At 48.7% G+C, this 17,999-nt stretch overlaps 1 protein-coding gene across 32 annotated transcripts in view; it reads right to left on the bottom strand.

The window, feature by feature from the left end:
* Positions 1 to 17,999, bottom strand: part of LOC127055754 (protocadherin gamma-C5-like) — a 342,247-nt gene that overhangs the window by 13,261 nt on the left and 310,987 nt on the right. For all 32 annotated transcript variants that reach the window (XM_050963061.1, XM_050963060.1, XM_050963062.1 and 29 more), the window contains one exon: positions 1,851 to 1,939. In XM_050963061.1, coding sequence (XP_050819018.1) covers positions 1,851 to 1,939 — 89 coding nt within the window. The remainder of the gene's footprint in view (positions 1 to 1,850; positions 1,940 to 17,999) is intronic.

Genomic DNA, 17,999 nt, shown 5'->3' with positions numbered 1-17,999 from the left:
TAGAGAGTCCATTTACAGAGTAGAACCACATTTTCAGACTGTTTCCATTCTTAAAAATACATATGTATGAAAGAAAACACTCTATAATGTCCAAGACCTTTATCTCCTTAACTGGCTGTGGCAGCTGTTTGCTTGGGCTGCTCAGAGTCTGCAGAGAGGCTTTCAAGGTGACAAAGTTCAGGCTAAAGCAGCTCTCCAAAGAAGAAATACCAATTTGAAATCCTCACCACAGACTTTTTTCTGCCAAGAGCAGAGAGAAAACATCCTAAGCATTTTTGCCAGTGTTTTATGGCTATGCTGTTTTTTCTGTCTTTAAAATTTAGAGGGAACAGACTTAAAGGTATTTATAAACAAAGGCTCTATGTAAAACAGCTAGCCTCTTTATCTTGAATTCTGTATTCTAATGACTTGTCTATTATGATTCATTAACAAAAGTGCACCAGGATCAGAGAACTACAAACACTCTTCTGTATTTCCTGTCACTCTCACATAACAATAGATGGTAAAAGTTAAACAAACAAACAAACAAAACCCCACACACAAACCACAAGCATAATAATTGCAAATGAAGTATTTTACAGCTGGTAAGGCGGATATTCAGTTATGCCTCAGCCCTCACTTTTGCTGTCAGCACTAAAAATGTGTCTGTATTTTGCTATTAAAAATGAGCTAGCAGCTAGAATAATTCTTGGATGTGTGGGTACAGCCTGGTCATTAAACATCTACCAGCTAGTATTTGTGATCACAGTTTTTCATGGGTGCAAAATTGTCCCTGTAAAAAAGGACTTCTCTTGTTTAAAAATCTGTCCCTTTGTTCCAAAACCAAAAAACGTCTCTTTTCTGCTACTAACACATGTTATTCCTACTCTCATATGTGAGAATGGCGAAGAGGGGGACAGATTATCACACATCTGTCTACTGCACCTTCCTCTGAATCATCTGGTGCTGGTCACTGCTGGAGACAGGATACTGGAGTAGATGGGCCTTGGGATCCACTACAGCAAATCCTATGTTTCCAGTACTGTGTTTCCATGTTCTATTCACAGCCAAGTCTCCCAATTTGCTTCTTTTCTCAAATTCACACCAAAATGGCATCCCCTCACATGTATTGGTGTATCAAATCAGACATTGCATATTTGTTTTATTTTGGGATCAGACACTCTATACAACTACACATACATATTTTTAAAAAGCGAGAGAGACACTCCAAACACAGGCTCTTCTAGTCCATATCACCATATTATGAGCCAGACACCACACTCTCAAGAATGCAGGTGCTGGAGATTCTCAGCCTTTACCCTCTTGCCTTACTACACAACTGAATGACTATTTCACATCAACTGCAAGCCCTGCTCCATGTGAATAATTCCCCATTTGTATCCTATTCATAGCCTAACCTATTCATATAATGGGTTCTGAAACCAAGGGTGCGTGTGCAGGGGCGGCTCCAGGCACCAGCACGCCAAGTGCGTGCTTGGGGCGGCAAGCCACTGGGGGCGCCCTGCCTTCTGTGCCTGGGGCGGCAAAACGCCTAGAGCCGCCTGTGTGTGTGTGTGGTGCTGCTTGAAGTGGTTTCCATAATATGCAGGGTTTACAGTTTGATTCAAGGGCTCTCAGCACCTCCACTATACACATTGTTCCAGCACCCCGGTTCATGTCTCTTTTGCATAGTAATACAAGTGCCAATGGTATTCTGATGGTATTTGCTTAAGAAGTACTTTAGGAAGCCACATCATCCTGGACAGTTGCTCTGAACCACTGATAATATTAAAATCCTATCTAATTACATGCACTTTAAATGTTACATCATTACAAATGATGCAATTATCTTGTGTTTAAAGGAAACTAACCATTTGCTGATGCCAGAATCATGGCTTGAAGCATTTCCGTATCAAACTGGTTGTTTGGCCAAGCTCCACCTTCTTCTCCATTCTGAGAGCTAAGGAAAAGAAAACAAAGAAAGAGTTACCAAAGGCTCAGCAGAGAGGTTGGGATTCTGTCAGCTACTGCCTGTAGAAGTACCATGCTCTGTAGAGAAAGTTAATGCTATTGATTATTATAAGGTCACCCATTAATGAAATATTCTAGAGATAAGACATTCCCCAACGTCTCGATCTGTGTCTGGAGTTTTAAAGAACAGTGATCACGAAGGGCCTGATTTTACAGCTGTGTAGGTGCTTAACAGCGTAAATAACTGCACAGTGCGGTTTTCACTAGGGCCTGGGGGCCTGGACCCACAGAGTAACTTAGGTGTTGCCATGCTCAGCTTCGCAACACCTAACTTTGAGGTGCCTAGAGAATCACTAGAACAACCCTGTGAACCACAAAGTCTGATTTAGGCACCTACGCTCCCTATACAACACACAGAGAGAGACAGGCAACTTAGAATGAGATCCACAAAAGCTGTCACCCTAAGCCCTGGTCTACCTTATAAATGTATGTTGGTATAACTATGTTGCTCAGGGTGTGGGAGTTCTCCTGTTGGTGAAGATGGCATCTTCACTAAGCGCTACAGTGGTGCAGCTGTGTTGCTGTAGTGCTATAAATGCAGATAGACCCTAAGTTGAGAGCTGCCTAAACTAGCCAATGGCAGATGCTAAGCCCCACCCCTCTAACAGAGATCAGTACCTAGGTCCAGACTTCAGGGAGGCACCTATCTCTGCTAGCTATCCACAAATCCAGGAAAGACTCCTCCTAACTGACATGTGGGGCCTGCTCAGAGCCCCGGGCCCTTTAAATTGCTGCTTGAGCCCCGCCACTGTTTCCCAGGGCTCTAGCAGCAGGGCTCTGACGACAATTTAAACGGCCTGGGGCTCCAGCCGCTGCTGGGAGCCCCAGGCCCTTGAAATTGCCGCCAGGGGAAGCCGATCTGCCCTGGTACGGCACACCAGCTCTTGCTGGCACACCATACCGGGGCTTACCGGCTAACTTTCACCTCCGGCTGGTGGTTTCCAGAAAGTGCTGCTACTGAAGCAGGTTTCTTCCAAAATTACTTTCATTTCCGGAATCCCTGATCAGAGGGTGAGCAAGGCACGCAGATCATGTGACTCTCCAGATTTCTGCCCGGAGACACATAACTTACTCCCAGCGTGCAGGGCAGAGGCTGAGGCAAAGATGATGTGTGGACGAGGCACGTGTGGGGTCATGTGCCTCTCAGATTTCTGCCCAGTAGGGTTGACAGGGCCAAGCCCTGGCTCCCCTCCCTGAAGAGGGGGAAAGGCCTGCAGGGAGGCCCTGATTGATGGCCTGGGTCTGTGCCAGCTGCCCTGCCACCGTGACAGGGAGCAGGACACGGCCCCCCACCTCGAGGTTGCAGGTACCCCTTCCAGCACCCCTCAAATGTCCCCTCCCAGTACACCCCCCCAGTACCGCCCAATACCCTCTCCCAGTAAACGCACATCCCTCCAGCACCCCAAATATCCCCAACCAGTACAAACATACCCCTTCAGTACCCCACAAATAACTCCTCCAGGAGCCCCGCAAACACTCCCTCCCAGCATACATACCCCTCCAGCACTCCCCCAAATATCCCCTCCTAGTACACACACGCCCACCTCCAAATACGCCCTTCCAGTATACACCCCCCTCTAGTACCGCCCAAATACCCCCTCCCAGTACATACACCCCTTCAGCACCCCCCAAATAACTCCGCCAGTACCCTCCAAATATCCCCTCCCAGTACACACACACACCCCTCCAGTACCCCCAAATAATTCTTTCAGCACTCCCCAAATACTCCCTCCCAATACATACACCCCTCCAGTACCCCCCAATAACTCCTCCAGCACCCCTCCCAATACCTCCTCCCAGTACACACACACCCCTCCAGTATCCCCCAATAACTCCTCCAGCATCCCACCAATATCCCTCCCAGTACACACACACACCCCTCCAACACCCCCCAAATAATTCCTCTAGAAACACCCCAAATACTCCCCCCAGTACTCCCCCCAGAGCCATCCTTAGCCATAGGCAGAACAGCCAGCCACCTAGGGCACCACTAGGTCTGGGGGCACTGCTCTGCCTGGGCGGACAGACCAGAAGCAGTGGAGCATTTAAGAGCAAGGTTGCTGGGTCCTAGAGAGAGCCGAATGCCGCATAGTCTGAGGGAGGGGATTGGCTACTGGGGTCACTGGGAAGGGATGGGGGAAGGAACTCACCTGTACCAGATGTCCCGATTTTATAGGGACAGTCCCGATTTTTGGATCTTTTTCTTATATAGGTTCCTATCCCCCCCCAACCCCTGTCCTGATTTTTCACATTTGCTGTCTGGTCACCCTAGGTAGGGGTAATTGATGCCTATATAAGACAAAGGTCCAAATATCGGGACTGGCCCTATAAAATCAGGACATCTGCATCTGGTCACTCTAGCTGGGGAGCGCGTCTCTCCCCCAGGCTGGCAGTGATCCATCTCATCTGGGGGGAGCTGCACAGGGCAGAATGAGCTGCTGTGGCTCCATGGGTGCCCCATCCCTGAGATCAGATGCTGTGCTAAATTCACCATGGTCCGGGGTGCTGGCGGTGGTGCCCATTGGCACGTGATCGGACCTGTTGCCACTCTGCACCCGAAGAGGTGGATTTTGGGGTCCTACAGTTTTCCACCTATCTCCCCCTCCACTGCAGCTGTTGGACCAGCAGGCTGGAGGGTGAGCCAAGCATGAAAGCAGTACCGTGTTGCCATTTAGTCTGTCATTTAACAAATTTGTTTGCCAAAAATGCTTGCTAACAATCCTGAATTAAATTTCAATATTTTTTTTTAAATCAGTATCTTAGCCAAAAACAGAAAATTAAGTTGTTGACAATTATTTGTGACAAGTTTGGTAACGGAGAAGGGAGTGGGCCAGTTTTCATCAGAGAAACAAAAAATGTTGACTGACTTTCCTATATCCCTGTTACTGCTAAATAGAGTCCTCCAACAACTGTAATATGCTCATCTCCTTACTAGTGTATAGAGCAGGGGTCAGCAACCTACAGCACACGTGCCAAAGGTGGCACACAAGCTGATTTTTGATGGCACACAGTGGCAGGCTGCTCTGGGGTTCTGCCTGCTGCCCCATTGCCACCTGAGGTCCCAGCTGCCAGCCTCACTCAGCACCCACTGCTGGCCTGGGGACCCCCAAGGAATCCCAGGCTGGCAGTGGGCTGAGCAGGCCGGCGGCTGAGATCCTGGCTGAACCACTCCACCCACTGTCGGCCTGGGGTTCCATTCACTCAGCTGGTAGGTGAGCTGAGCTGGACTAAATTCAATGAAATAGGAAAACAAGAGCAACTAATGACAAAGTGCAAGAACCTAAAACAGTGGTCCCCAATCTTTTTCGTCTGGCGGGTGCCAGACGAAGGACCATGGTGGTGGACGAGCATCCGCCGAAATGCCACCGAAATTTGGCAGCATTTCAGTGGCGACGCCTCCGGATGATGCTGCTTGTCGGCGGCAAGTGGCGTTGCTGCTGAAATGCTGCCGAATTTCGGTGGCATTTCGGCGGATGCTCGTCCGCCGGCCAGTACACAGATGCCCGGAGAGGCCCCTGTGGACACATAGGCAGCAAGTTTGTATAATTTTTGGTGGTGCCCAAAATGGTGGTGCCCACCCCCACCCCCCCGCTCTCACTCTCAAAGCCGATATAAAATGAAGCTACAATGTGTCGGCACCACAAGATTACAAGGGTCAATTAAAAGTGGAAAGTCAGAAGCAGCACTTGCCTGCTTCAGTATACGGTATTAAATTTTGTTGCACTTGTTGTGACAAAGTGGGAATGTTCTTAATGTTTTCTCTGAATACTGTGTGGGTGCCTCAGTTTCCCCTGCAAGGTGCTAACTGAAGGTGCTGGGGACAAAGAGATCAGAAGAGATCCAGAAGAGAGACAAAGGCTAGAGGAGGGAGTGTCAGTTTGGAGCTGGCTGGAAAAATGGGGAGAGACCCAGAACTTGGGTCTAGGCTCCCCACCCTCCAAGATGGACCTGACTGAGGGGTCCTGTTTTCTGTACCTATAAGCTTTGTTTTAGACTGTGATCCTGTTGTCTAATAAACCTTCTGTTTTACCAGCTGGCTGAGAGTCACGTCTGACTGCAGAGTTGGGGTGCAGGGACCTCTGGTTGCCCCAGGACGTGCCTGGGCACACTCGCTGTGGAAAGCGCACAGTGTGGAAGGGCATGTTGAATGCTCCGAGGTCAGACCCAGGAAGGTGTAAGCTTCTTGCCCTGGAGACAGTATGCTCAGAGAGAGGAGGCTCCCCTAGAGTCCTGACTGGCTTTGTATGGAGTAGTTCCAAAGCATCCCAGCATCCCCTTCCACACCATGCACTTCCTGGAAGTCCAAACAGGCACTGACACTCTCTCCTCTGGCCTTTGTCTCTTTTCCAGGCATTAGGAGGCCACCTGATCTCTTTGTTCTCCAACACCTTCAGCTGGCACCTTGCAGGAGAGCGGCCCAGGCCATCAGTTGCCCGGAGACAGGGTTTTGGCCATTCTCTGTGCAGACGGCATTACACTGGCACTCTAGGGCTCTACAACAATCACACATCCTTATCCCACCATCTAGATTCTTGAGAAATGCATAGGGGAAACTGAGGCACCCACACAGTAGTCAGAGAAAACATTAAGAACATTCCCACTTTGTAACGCATGTATACTTTAAAGGGTGTAAAATAATCAAGTATTGTGCTAAACACAATGATACTCCAAACTGACCACCTAATTTAAGTTGCACGTTTTTCCCCTCAAGTGAGGACTCTGGGATGGGGCTGGGGAAGAGGGGTTCACAGTGCAGCAGGGTGCTCCGGGTTGGGGTGCTGGGGGCACAGCTCTGGGGTGGGGCAGGGCTGGGGATAAGGAACTTGGGATGCAGACAGGCTGCCCCAAGGCTAGGGCCAGAGAGGACTCTCCTGCCTCCTTACTGGCAGAAACAAGCTCCAGGGGAAGGACCCCTCCTGTCCCCCCTGCCCCCCGCAGCACACCACTCTGCACCACAGTCACTGCACATGCTCCTAGGGACTCTCTCAGGTCCAGAAAGCGCACTCACCTCCCCTATGATGGGTACCAGGCTGCGGGGTTGCCATCATGTGTGGCCTCCCCACCCCTGCTGCTGCCCCTGGGTGCCAGGGGGGCAGGAGAGAGAGCTCCCAAGCATGTGTGTGCCTCCTTCCCCCTCCTCTCTCCCTCTTCCCCTCCCCTGGTGCTCCAAGAGGCTGTCTGCCACTGATCTCTATAGCCTTAGGCAAAAGCAGCACAAACAAAGGAGAGAGGCACTGGCTGTTTTCTTTCAGGCAAGAAAGCTCCGAGGCGGGGGCAGGGGAGAAACTCAGCTCCAAATATTGGTGGAGCACAGTCCCCAGTCGTGAATATTCCTGGTGCTTGAGCACCTCGAGCTCATATAAGCTGCCGCCCTGTGCGGGCACCATGGCACCCTTGGGCACTGCATTGAGGACTCCTGACCTAGAGAGCATCCTGAAGCATGGCGATCATTTTGATTTAAATGGACTTGAACTGTATGAAGAATTGAGTACACTGTCATCAATGCTGCCACATACAAAATCGATGATGGACACTGTACAGTTTATTCATACCAGCAAACTTGTTGACATCTGTCGTAATGTGTACGTTGCCACTCGTATTCTACTGACAATTCCTGTCACAGTAGCATCAGGAGAACAGATTTTCTCAAAACTAAAGCTCATTAAAAAAGATCTCCACTCTACAAGGAGTCAGGAACACTTGACTGGTCTTGCTCTTCTTGCAGTCAAACAAGACATCACTTTGTCTGTCATACGATGACATTATTCCTGATTTTGCAGCCAAAAAAGCCAGAAAGATTGCTTTTAATTAAAAACAAATCCTTGTTTCAATACCTCTTCATAGAAATTTCCAATAAAATGTTGACAAATTAAAAAAATTATATTATTTGCATCATTCTGTCAAATCAGAATTTTTTCTATACTGTTCAACTTCTTTAGTGCTAGTCCATCAGCATTACAGTGTGCTTCATTAAGTTAAACTGGTTTTAATAACAAGCATGTGGAAAGTTTTCCAATAGTGTAATCTTATGTTTGTGTTGCTAAGAGCAAGACAGGCACAGGGCACCAGTTTAATAATCCCGCCTAGGGCACCATAAATCCTAAAGACGGCCCTGACCCCCCCCAAATAATTCCTCTAGCACCGCCCCAAATACTCTCTCCCAGTATACGCACCCCCTTCCAGAACTCCCTACTTTGTTTCTATAAACACATTGGACTATGTTTGAGCTAGTTTTTAACTGATGTTAGGCTATTAATGCAGTAGAAGTCTGGCGCCTCGGAGACACCTGACTCCTCCTCAGGATGCAGGGCAGAGGCTGGGGGCTGGCTGCTGTTGAGACTTGATGCCAATTTCTCCCCTCCTCACACAGACTTGGGCTTGGCAAAACCACTGTGAAGTTTCCCCTGGGTGAGCATGGCACTTAGCAGCAGGATGCCAGGCTCCCTTGCCATGTTGCACAGTGGACGGCCCTCACACCTGCTCTCGGCAGTGTCCACAGTGCCTCTCCCGGCTCATCTCCCCAGCACACTGCTGGCTCCTTTCCCCAGCACACAGCTGGCTTTAGCCCTCAGTGCCCAGCTTCTGTCCCCCACCCCACTGCACAGCTGGCTTTAGCCTTCAGTATTACAATGAAATACGATATTTTTATATTACTATAACATATATCCAAAATTTCTGAAATATACAGCTTTGAAAATCTAAAATTACTCTGTTTTCATTGCTGAAAAACACTGGGTTTACTGATAAGGAGAAGGGATCTGACACCGCTCAGGGGAGTACTCTAACCTCTGGATTACAGAGGGAGTCTCGTTTTTAATATGGCCCAATTAACATTTAATTATAGTGGAGCAACTTCCGCAGGAGAAATTGAGGAGACCCAAACCAGAATATCCCATAGTTCCAGCACTCACCTGAGAGGTAACAGGTGTCTGGTCAAATTTCTTACTTATCATGCAGAGGGGGGACTTGAAGCAGTGGTCTCCATCCCCCAGGGGAATATCCTAACTACTGGGCTAAAGGTGGGGTGACCAGATGTCCTGATATTTGGGGCTTTGTCTTCTATAGACACCTGTTACCCCCAGCCTCATCCCAATTTTTCACATTTGCCCTCTCGTCACCCTAGCTACAGATCAGAAGGGAGGTCCAACTGTCTCTCCTTAATGTTTTGTGTGGATTTAGGCAGCTTCTCAGCACCCCTATCAGATCAGGCCTTGAATATTGGTTAGGTGAAGGATGGCCTCTGATGTTATCTGATTAAAATATGACAATATAGATCATTGTTGCAACCACGGTTATATATTTGCTGCAAATATTGTACAAAGGTTGTTGAGTGAGGTGTCTATGGAAAGGTTATGATTTGCTGGTTATGATTATGCTATCTGTATGCATGTATCATTTTTGTGTGTGAAGTTATAAGTATTGGCTCTATACTTGGATTTCAAATGTTTGCTCCTGGGGCAACGCCCACAAGATAACACCGAGCACAACTTGGAGGGACTATTCAAATTAAGAGGCTCATCAAGAACATTTAACTAACAATGGACCATGGGAGACACCCATCTACACTTAATAGAATTTCCTGCTGTGACTAGGCAAAATCCACGGACATGGGACTTGCCCATGTGACTCCAAACTCCATCTTGTTGCTGTAATTTTCCACAGTAAGAACAATGGGGTACCCTCCACATGGCAAAAGCTATAAAAGGCCCTGGAAAAACTTCCATTTGGTCTTCAATCCTCCTTCTTCCCTCTGGGGGAACCTTGCTACAAACAAGCTCTGAACAAAAGACTGAATGACCCATCCAAGCTGTGGATGTACTCCAGAGACTTGACTTAAGCCAACAGTTCATTCCATCACTGCTACAAGCCTGAACCAAGAACTTTGCCATTACTGCATGTAATTGATTCCTTTAACCAATTTTAATGCTCACCTTTTTCTTTCTTTCTTTCTTTCTTTCAATAAACCTTTAGATACTAAAGGATTGGCACCAGTGTGCGTTGTGGGTAAGATTTAAGTTATATATTGACCTAGGTGTGTGGCTGGTCCTTTGGGATCAGAAGAATCTATTATTTGATGAGATTGGTTATAAAGAACCATTCATCTCTAAATCCAGTGTTTTTGGTGGTGACATAAGAACTGGAATGACTGAGGAAACTGCCTTTATGTTTTCTTGTTAGCCAGTGTGGTGAAACTGGAGTTTACTTTTGTGGCTGGTCTGGTATATCTTCTAAAAGAATAACTGCCAGTTTTGGGTTGTGTTTGCCTTATTTCTCAGCAGTTCATCCTGAATTTGGCATCCTCAGTTGTGACCCACTAAGGCACAGTTACAGGGCCCACCCCTAGATTTATGGATTGCACTGGGGTTTAGTTGGGAAATAGACGCCTGTAAGTCCAGAGTGAGGAAGCACTGTGCATGCGCCAAGGCAGAAATATAGGTGCCTAGGTACCACAACAACTTAGGCACCGAATGAGTTTGGGCACTTACAGGTTAGATAACAGCCACATGGGTGCTTTGCGAATCTCAGTGGCACCTGAAAATGGGATTTAGGTGTCTGGGAGTTAGATGCCTAAGCATCTTTGTGAATCTGGGCCTAGGTGCCTAATTCACATGGCACTCCCAGGCACCTATCTGCATCTTTAAGTGCCTAAATGCCTTAAAAATTTGGCATTATAGGCCCAATCCTGCAAACATATGTGCATGTAATTGAGGAAAATCACTTATATGCATCAGTGTTTTGCAAGATTGGGCCCTGCATTCCCATCTGAAGGCTATGTAAGGTGAAGGCCTTTAGCTGTTTCAGATAAGCTACACTGTGTAATCCCATTCATGAGAAGGTTTCAGAGGACACCCAAAGGCTGTGGTGGTGTTTCCCAAATGGCGGGTCCTCATCCACCAGTGGATCATGGGAAGGTTGCAGATGCATTGCCATGTCCAGAATTGGGCCCTGACCTCATCATACATATACTTCTCCTGACCTGGTGGAGAGAGGAGGCCTAGGGATTGAGGGAGGAGGCTGCTGAGCAAAACCTGAGTGGTGTTGAGACCACTATGCCTGTTTGCAATGCCCAGAATGGGAAGCCAGGCCCAGCCCCATGGAACAAGCTGCTGTGGGGTGAGTGCAGATCCAGCTCAATCTCCCTCTGCCTCCTGCTGTCCTGGGCTCTCCCCTCCACAACAGACCAGGATTAGGATTTCAGTGCCGGGGCAGAGAGTGCATACATGTAAAGGTGAGTCACACACACGCACAAAAGACAAAATGCAGTTGTGGGGGTCACCTTAGTAAAAAGTTTGGGAACCACTTGCCTATGGATTAACAGGGTTTTGGATTAAGTATGGGCGGGAGGGGGAAGCCATCTGACCAATGCTGAAAAAGCACGAACCCAGAGCAGAGGGGAGATATACCACTCACTAGCTCTGCAGAACCTTAGAGGCAAGGGAGAAAATAAGATGCTACCACGATCTTCTTATAGCAATAGAGTGAGAAAGTGAGAGGGGGCTAAAGGAGCATAGCTAGCATTTAAAATCTGGTTCCCCAACCCCAGGGCTCAATGGAAGCTGATGGATGACTGTTAGCACTACAGACCGGTCAGTCAGCTTTGCAAATCTCAGGGGATACAACTGAACTTCAATTAACCCAGGAGTTTTGATTAAATGAAGCTGCAATCTATCTCCTTAGATACAAGTACAGCATGCTACTCAGTGTTTGCCAGATGGCCAGCAGCTGTGTTTAACACTATTTGCTCACTGACTTGCAATCATATTTCCCCCAAAAGGGTCCAATGAAATAATCCTAGAGCCCCAAGATGATCTTCATATTAAATTATTAGTTATTATTTATTTATGGTAGCAGCCAGAGGCCCCAACCAACATCAAGGTCTCCTTATGTGGGCTGTGTACAAACACATAGCAACCAACAGCCCTTGCCTCAGAGACATCAGAACCTGAATAAACAGTACAGACAAAGGAAGGATTATTATTCCAGATGGGACACTGAGGTACTGAGAGACTACAGGCCTGTGGGATTTAGGTGCCCAGGTACTTATCTGTATCTTTAGACACCTAAATTCCTTTGAAAATCTGGCCCGTAGCAACTTACGCAAGGTCACACACAAAGCCTGTGACACGGCCAGGAGTTGGACCATAGTCTGCTGAGTTCACGTCCAATGCCTTAACCATGACGCCATCTTCACCTTCCACACAGGTGGCAGATATAATAGGAGCCGCCACGGACCCGCCGCAGGATGCCTGGGCTGTGGTGGCCCCACCTGTGCACCACCTCTTCCCCGAGGCCTCCACTGTCTGCCACTGCCTGGTGAGTCTCTCCTCTCCTCCACTTCATCTCCCTCTCTGGAGGATATCGCCACACTCCACATCCATCCTCTCATCCACCCCACTCCCCCATGAGGTCCCCACCTGCCACTCTCTGCGTCCCTCCTCTCCTGCACACACCCACTCCCCTGAGGCCCCCCCATCCCTTTCCCTGCCCGCTGCATCTCTCCTCACCGCCCTCTCCCCAGAAGCTGGCAGGGGCTCAGGTGGAAGAGGCAGAGCTAAGGGTAGCCTCCCTGAATGGGGGTTTAACCTGCCATCCATGCCCTTCCATTTTTGATATTACTCCACTAATATCCTAGGTGGGATTGGCCGTTGCAAACTATCTTCTGAGCAGTATACAAATTATTGTGTAATTTGCAGAGGAAGCCCTAGTAGGGAGTATCCAGAGATATTGCTTTTGCAATATTTGCTGTCTAGTGAAATCTGGGGTATTCCAAAAGCTCATTAGCCACATCAACCTACTGACTACAAGATGATGTGCTCTGTGTAAAGCAAGCCACAAGTGAGTTATGAAAGACCCCCTGAATTGTTACTATTATTTAGTTGTATTACAGTTGCACAGAGAGGCCCCAGGCAGCATTAAGGCCCCATTGTGCTAGATACTGTACAGATACTTGGCAGAAGGCAATCCGTGCCTCAGAGATTTTACAATCTATGCAAAGACAAAGGGTGCAATCAGAGCTGGGAAGAGACTCCATGTCTCCTGACTCCTAATTCCTTGCCCTATTCTATGTTGCTCTTTAAATGAGTACTGATAAATGTTTATACCAGGTGCTCCGTATACGTCACCTATTTGACAGAAGAGCTATTTTAAAAATGCTTTAGAGAGTTTCAAAACTGTGATCGAACTATATTTTGTATTTCTCCATGTGGAAGTCCAGTGCCATTGTTACTAAGAGTCCAGCCATTCACGGTGATAGATGATACATAGATGATATTTTCATCCTCTGGCCAGACAACTTAAACTCCCTCACAGACTTCCACTACAACTTCAACATCCACCACTTGTCCATTAAACACTCTCTGGCACACTCCTAAGCCAGCACCAACTTCCTAGACACCACGATCAGCTTCAGCAATGGTACTGTACAGACAGCTACATATAAGAAACCATGGATCACCACACCTACCTTCACAGATCCAGTAACCACCCCAAACACACCAAGAAATCTGATATCTACAGACAGAATATGTTCTAGGGAGAAAGTCTGGGATATGCACCTTAACACACTCAAAACCACCTTCACCAAACAGGGAAACTCCACCTGAGAAGTAGATTGCATCATGGAATGGGCCACTCAAATATTCCGAGAAAACCTGCTTCAATATGAAAATAATCCCCCCCTCTGACCGCACACCCCTAGTTGTCACCTATCACCCCACGTTGGAACCCATGTGGGTCATCATCAAACAGCTACAACCCATAGTCAGGCCATCCTGAAAGAAATCTATCCTCATCCACCACTTCTGGCCTTCAAACAACTCCCCGACCTCTCCGAGATCATCATCACAAGAAAGCTTCCCACAGACCAGGACACGCCAATTCAAAGTAGCACCAGACCCTGACAATACAATGCTACAATGATCAACACCCCCACCCCAACACCCCAAAACACCTTTCAAGTTCCATGGGTCCTACACATGCCTATTACAACATGTGGTGTACCTTGTCCAGTGCACTAAATCATAGACAGCTCATGCCTCTCGATACGGGGGGGGGGGGGCACAATCTAAAGGGGAGGACACATGGCCACCCCATGTGTTTCCTCTACCCAGTGACCTCTCTGCCCTGGGCCCAGACCAGGGCCACGGCGCTCCCCCTGCCCCACCAAAGTTACCAGTGGCGGGGGGAAGGGACTCTGTCCTTCTCTCCCTGTGCCTTTCCCCCAGGACGAAGCCACTTCTGCCTGAGAGAGCCTGGGTGGGAGGCAGCAGTGGCCTGCTCCCAGCCTGGGCTCGGCTGCTGGGGACAAGGGCTGAGTGAGCTGGAGCCCCGCTCTCCCCCACCCAGCATGCTCAGCCCTTGTCCCTGGGGGGAGGCACAGGGAGAGAAGGACAGAGTCCCTTTCCCTCCCCACCCCCAGCAGACCAATATGACCCCACATGCCCCCCATGTGTCACCTCTGCACTAAATGCTCCAATAGTTACTATACGGGTGAAAGCAAACCATCACTACGTTCTTGAATTAACTTGGACAGGAAAATTATAAAAGACAAAAACCCCACATCACCTGCGGATGAACACTTTTCACAAAGCGATCGCTCCATATCTGAGCTGTCAGTCCTCATCCTCAAAGGGCACCTACACAACACTTTCAACAGATGAGCCTGAGCTTAAACTCATAAATCTGCTAGGACTGCGTAGACATCCTGGATTTCTGGCTTATTACAACACTCTGCAACCCACTAGCAACCCACTTCCCCAGCTGCTTTCCCTCCCCCTTCCCTTCCTTTCCTCCAGGGCTGCCCAGGGGGGCGGTAAGTGGGGCAATTTGCCCCAGGCGCCACAGGGGGCCCCACGAGAATATAGTATTCTATAGTATTGCAACTTTTTTTTACGGAAGGAGCCCCTGAAATTGCTTTGTCCCAGGCCCCCTGAATCCTCTGGGCGGCCCTTCTTTCCTCCCTATGATTGGAGGGGTGTTAGTGGGCCCCTTCACCTTGAACGGTCCCTTAAAATATGTATTAACTACTCATGCTAAACAATCTGTTTCACTTTGTATAGTTTCCTACAGCTGAAGAAGAGCTCTGTGTAAGCTTGAAAACTTGTCTCTCTCACCAACAGAAGTTGGTCCAATAAAAGATATTACCTCCCCCAAGCTTGTCTCTCTAATATCACATAGGAACTCTATGGAAGAGGCAGCGACAGACTTCAATTCTCCAGGCTTCATTCAATTGCTTTACACATCCTTTCTCTTCCTGCAGTCTCTTAAACAGCTGCTGACTTCTGCAACAAATGAGGTGGGGTCCTACAGACAACCGCCTCCTTCAGAATCCTGAGTAATTCCCAGAGCACTCAATTCCAGGTTCTGGAGAGGGGGATCTCCAGTGGTCACAGGCCCTTCTGCCTATTCCCCCCGTCCAACATCTGACCCCTTCTGCGCTGTCCCCTCAGTTTGCTCTTGTACGTGTCCTGTTGCTTCCCCCCCACCAACTCTTTGGCTCAATCCTCCTCCCTTTTCACTGACCTCTCATCCTTTTTCTTGTTTCCTTGCCCAGCCAGTCCAACTCTCTGTTTTGGGGCTACCTCCAGCCCCAGTGCCCCCTTGGGCTCCTCATCCCAGTCTTTGCTCCAGGGTTCTTGTCCAACCAGTCTGAGCTCCACCCAGCCCAGCTCCTCATCTGATCTGTCTCACCCACCGCTTGCTCTGAGTTGCCCCACTCAACTGGTTCCTCAGATCCCAGTCTCCCTCCTCCCAGCTCCTTGGCAAGCTCAGTTTCCCCCCTTCTCCACTGGTTGTTCAGGTCCCCGTCTCTCCCTCCTAGGTCTCAGTTTCTCTCTCTCCGCCCACCTGACAGCTCTAAGTTCCAGTTCTCCTTGACCCACTCTCTCAGGCAACTTGTCCCATCCTACTCCCAACCCCACCTCAGGTCCCTCTGCATTTGAGTCAGGTGGTTCCCTCCTCCATACTGCCTGGGCACAACAGGAGGGGCTTTTAATGCTCACAGAAAATGGTCTAGTTGTTCTCTGTTCTTATGCCTTGCCCCATAATGGCACCTGGAATCTGGGAAGAACAATTGTAGGGAAAATCCTGCTCAGCCCCTGTATCCCTGAGCTGGAACATGCTCAGTGTAGATGAAATCTCCAGAGAATCTCCAGGTGCGAGGTGTTTACAATACTTGCAACAGCAGCAGTGAGCTGAGCAGGCTTCAGGCTTGCCGTGCTATGGCGTCTGCAAGGGTAACCCAGGAAAAAAGGCATGAAATGATTGTCTTCAGTTGCTTTCACAGAGGGAGGAAGAGAAGACGGGAGGGAGGGGAGACTGATGGCATGTACCCCAAACCACCCACAACAATGTTTTTGCCCCATCAGGGACTGGGAGCTTAACCCAGAATTCCAATGGGCGATGGAGACTGTGGGAACTGTGGGATAGCTTCCCACAGTGCATCGCTCTGTGAGTCGATGCTAGCCACAGTGGTGAGGATGCACTCCGCCGACTTAATGTGCTTAGTGGGGACATACACAATCAACTGTATAAAATCAATTTCTAAAAATCGACTTCTATAAAATTGACCTAATTTCGTAGTGTGGACATACCCTGAGACAGAGGTGAAGTGAGGGAGTCAATCAACAGCCTGTTCCACCGCTGAGACTAGCCATGTGGTGGTACGTGCATCATACAGACACAAGCCTGCTTTCTGCAACCCTCCTGCCCTCAACAACTCACCTCAGCAAGTCCCAAAATCAAACCCACTTGCCAGGGACCTCCTCTCCTGTTTGCACTTCACCAACATTTGACAGCTATGACTGGCCAGCCTCCTCCAGGGTAGAAAAGAGCTCCTGGCTGCATGCATCTCTGGCCTCAAAGTCATCCTCTGCATCTGAGTCCCTGTCCACATCCTCATCCAAGATTTCCTCCTCCTGGCTTAGTCCACTCTTGAATGGCATGAGAGACACCAAAGTATCCACAGTGGTCTTTGCAGTGGAGGTGGGGTTGCCGCTGAGTATTGCATCCAGCTATTTGTAGAACTGGCAGCTCTTGGATGCAGCACCAGAGCAGTGGTTTGCCTCCCATGCCTTGTGGTAGGCATTCCGCAGCTCCTTTACTTTGAGCGTGCACTGCGGTGTGTCTCGGTCATGATCCCTTTCTGTCATGCATTGTGAAATCTGTCCGTAGGCATCATAATTCCTATGGCTGGAGTGCAGCTGGTATGGGACAGCCTCCTCTCCCCAAATGTTGATGAGGTCTAGCAGCTCAGCATTGCTCCAGGCGGGGGATTGTCTGATGCATGGGGCAGGTGTGGCCACCTGGAAAGATGTGCTGAGACCACTGCACGCATCACTGAGCAAACAGGAAGGGGACTTTCAAAATTCCAAAGGAATTTACAGGGTGGGGATGACAGCTGATCACCTGAGGGCAGGGCAGTAAAGTTCAAACCAATGACCAGAGAGGCAAGAACAGGCATTGTGGGACACTTCCAGGAGGCCAATCGCAGCTCTGTAATATACTGCTCCCACAGTGCTGTACCCCAGGCGCAGAAAGCTGTATGCCTCTCAGGGTGGTTTTTTTACAGCGCTGCAACTGCATAGTTTCTGTGCACTAAGTGGCTTGGCAGTGTGTACACTTCAGGAGTTACAATACAGAAAGCTGCTTTACTGTGCAGAAACTTGACAGAGTAGACAGAACCTAAACAGAAGCCAGAGATCCCCAGGGGCTGCCTCCTGGGTTTGCCCTGAAAGACATTTTGAATAGACAGCTCACTAAAACTCTGTCACTCTTAGGATTTAAATGGTAACTCATTTGTGTGTCTATGTTTGCTTGCTTTAACCTGTAACTAACTCTTATTTCTTTTTCCTAGTTAATAAACATTAGATAATTTATTACAGGATTGGCTGCAGGCATTGTCTTTGGTCTAAATTCTATGGTACCAGTTGGTCTGGAGGTAAATGATGGTCTCTTGGGACTGGAAGCAACCTGAATGTGGTGTGATTTTT

This window comes from Gopherus flavomarginatus, chromosome 7, assembly GCF_025201925.1.
Source record: "Gopherus flavomarginatus isolate rGopFla2 chromosome 7, rGopFla2.mat.asm, whole genome shotgun sequence".
In the NCBI taxonomy this organism is placed as follows: Eukaryota; Metazoa; Chordata; order Testudines; family Testudinidae; genus Gopherus; species Gopherus flavomarginatus.
Note: the sequence above shows the minus strand (reverse complement) of the source record. Positions and strands in the feature narration are given on the sequence as shown.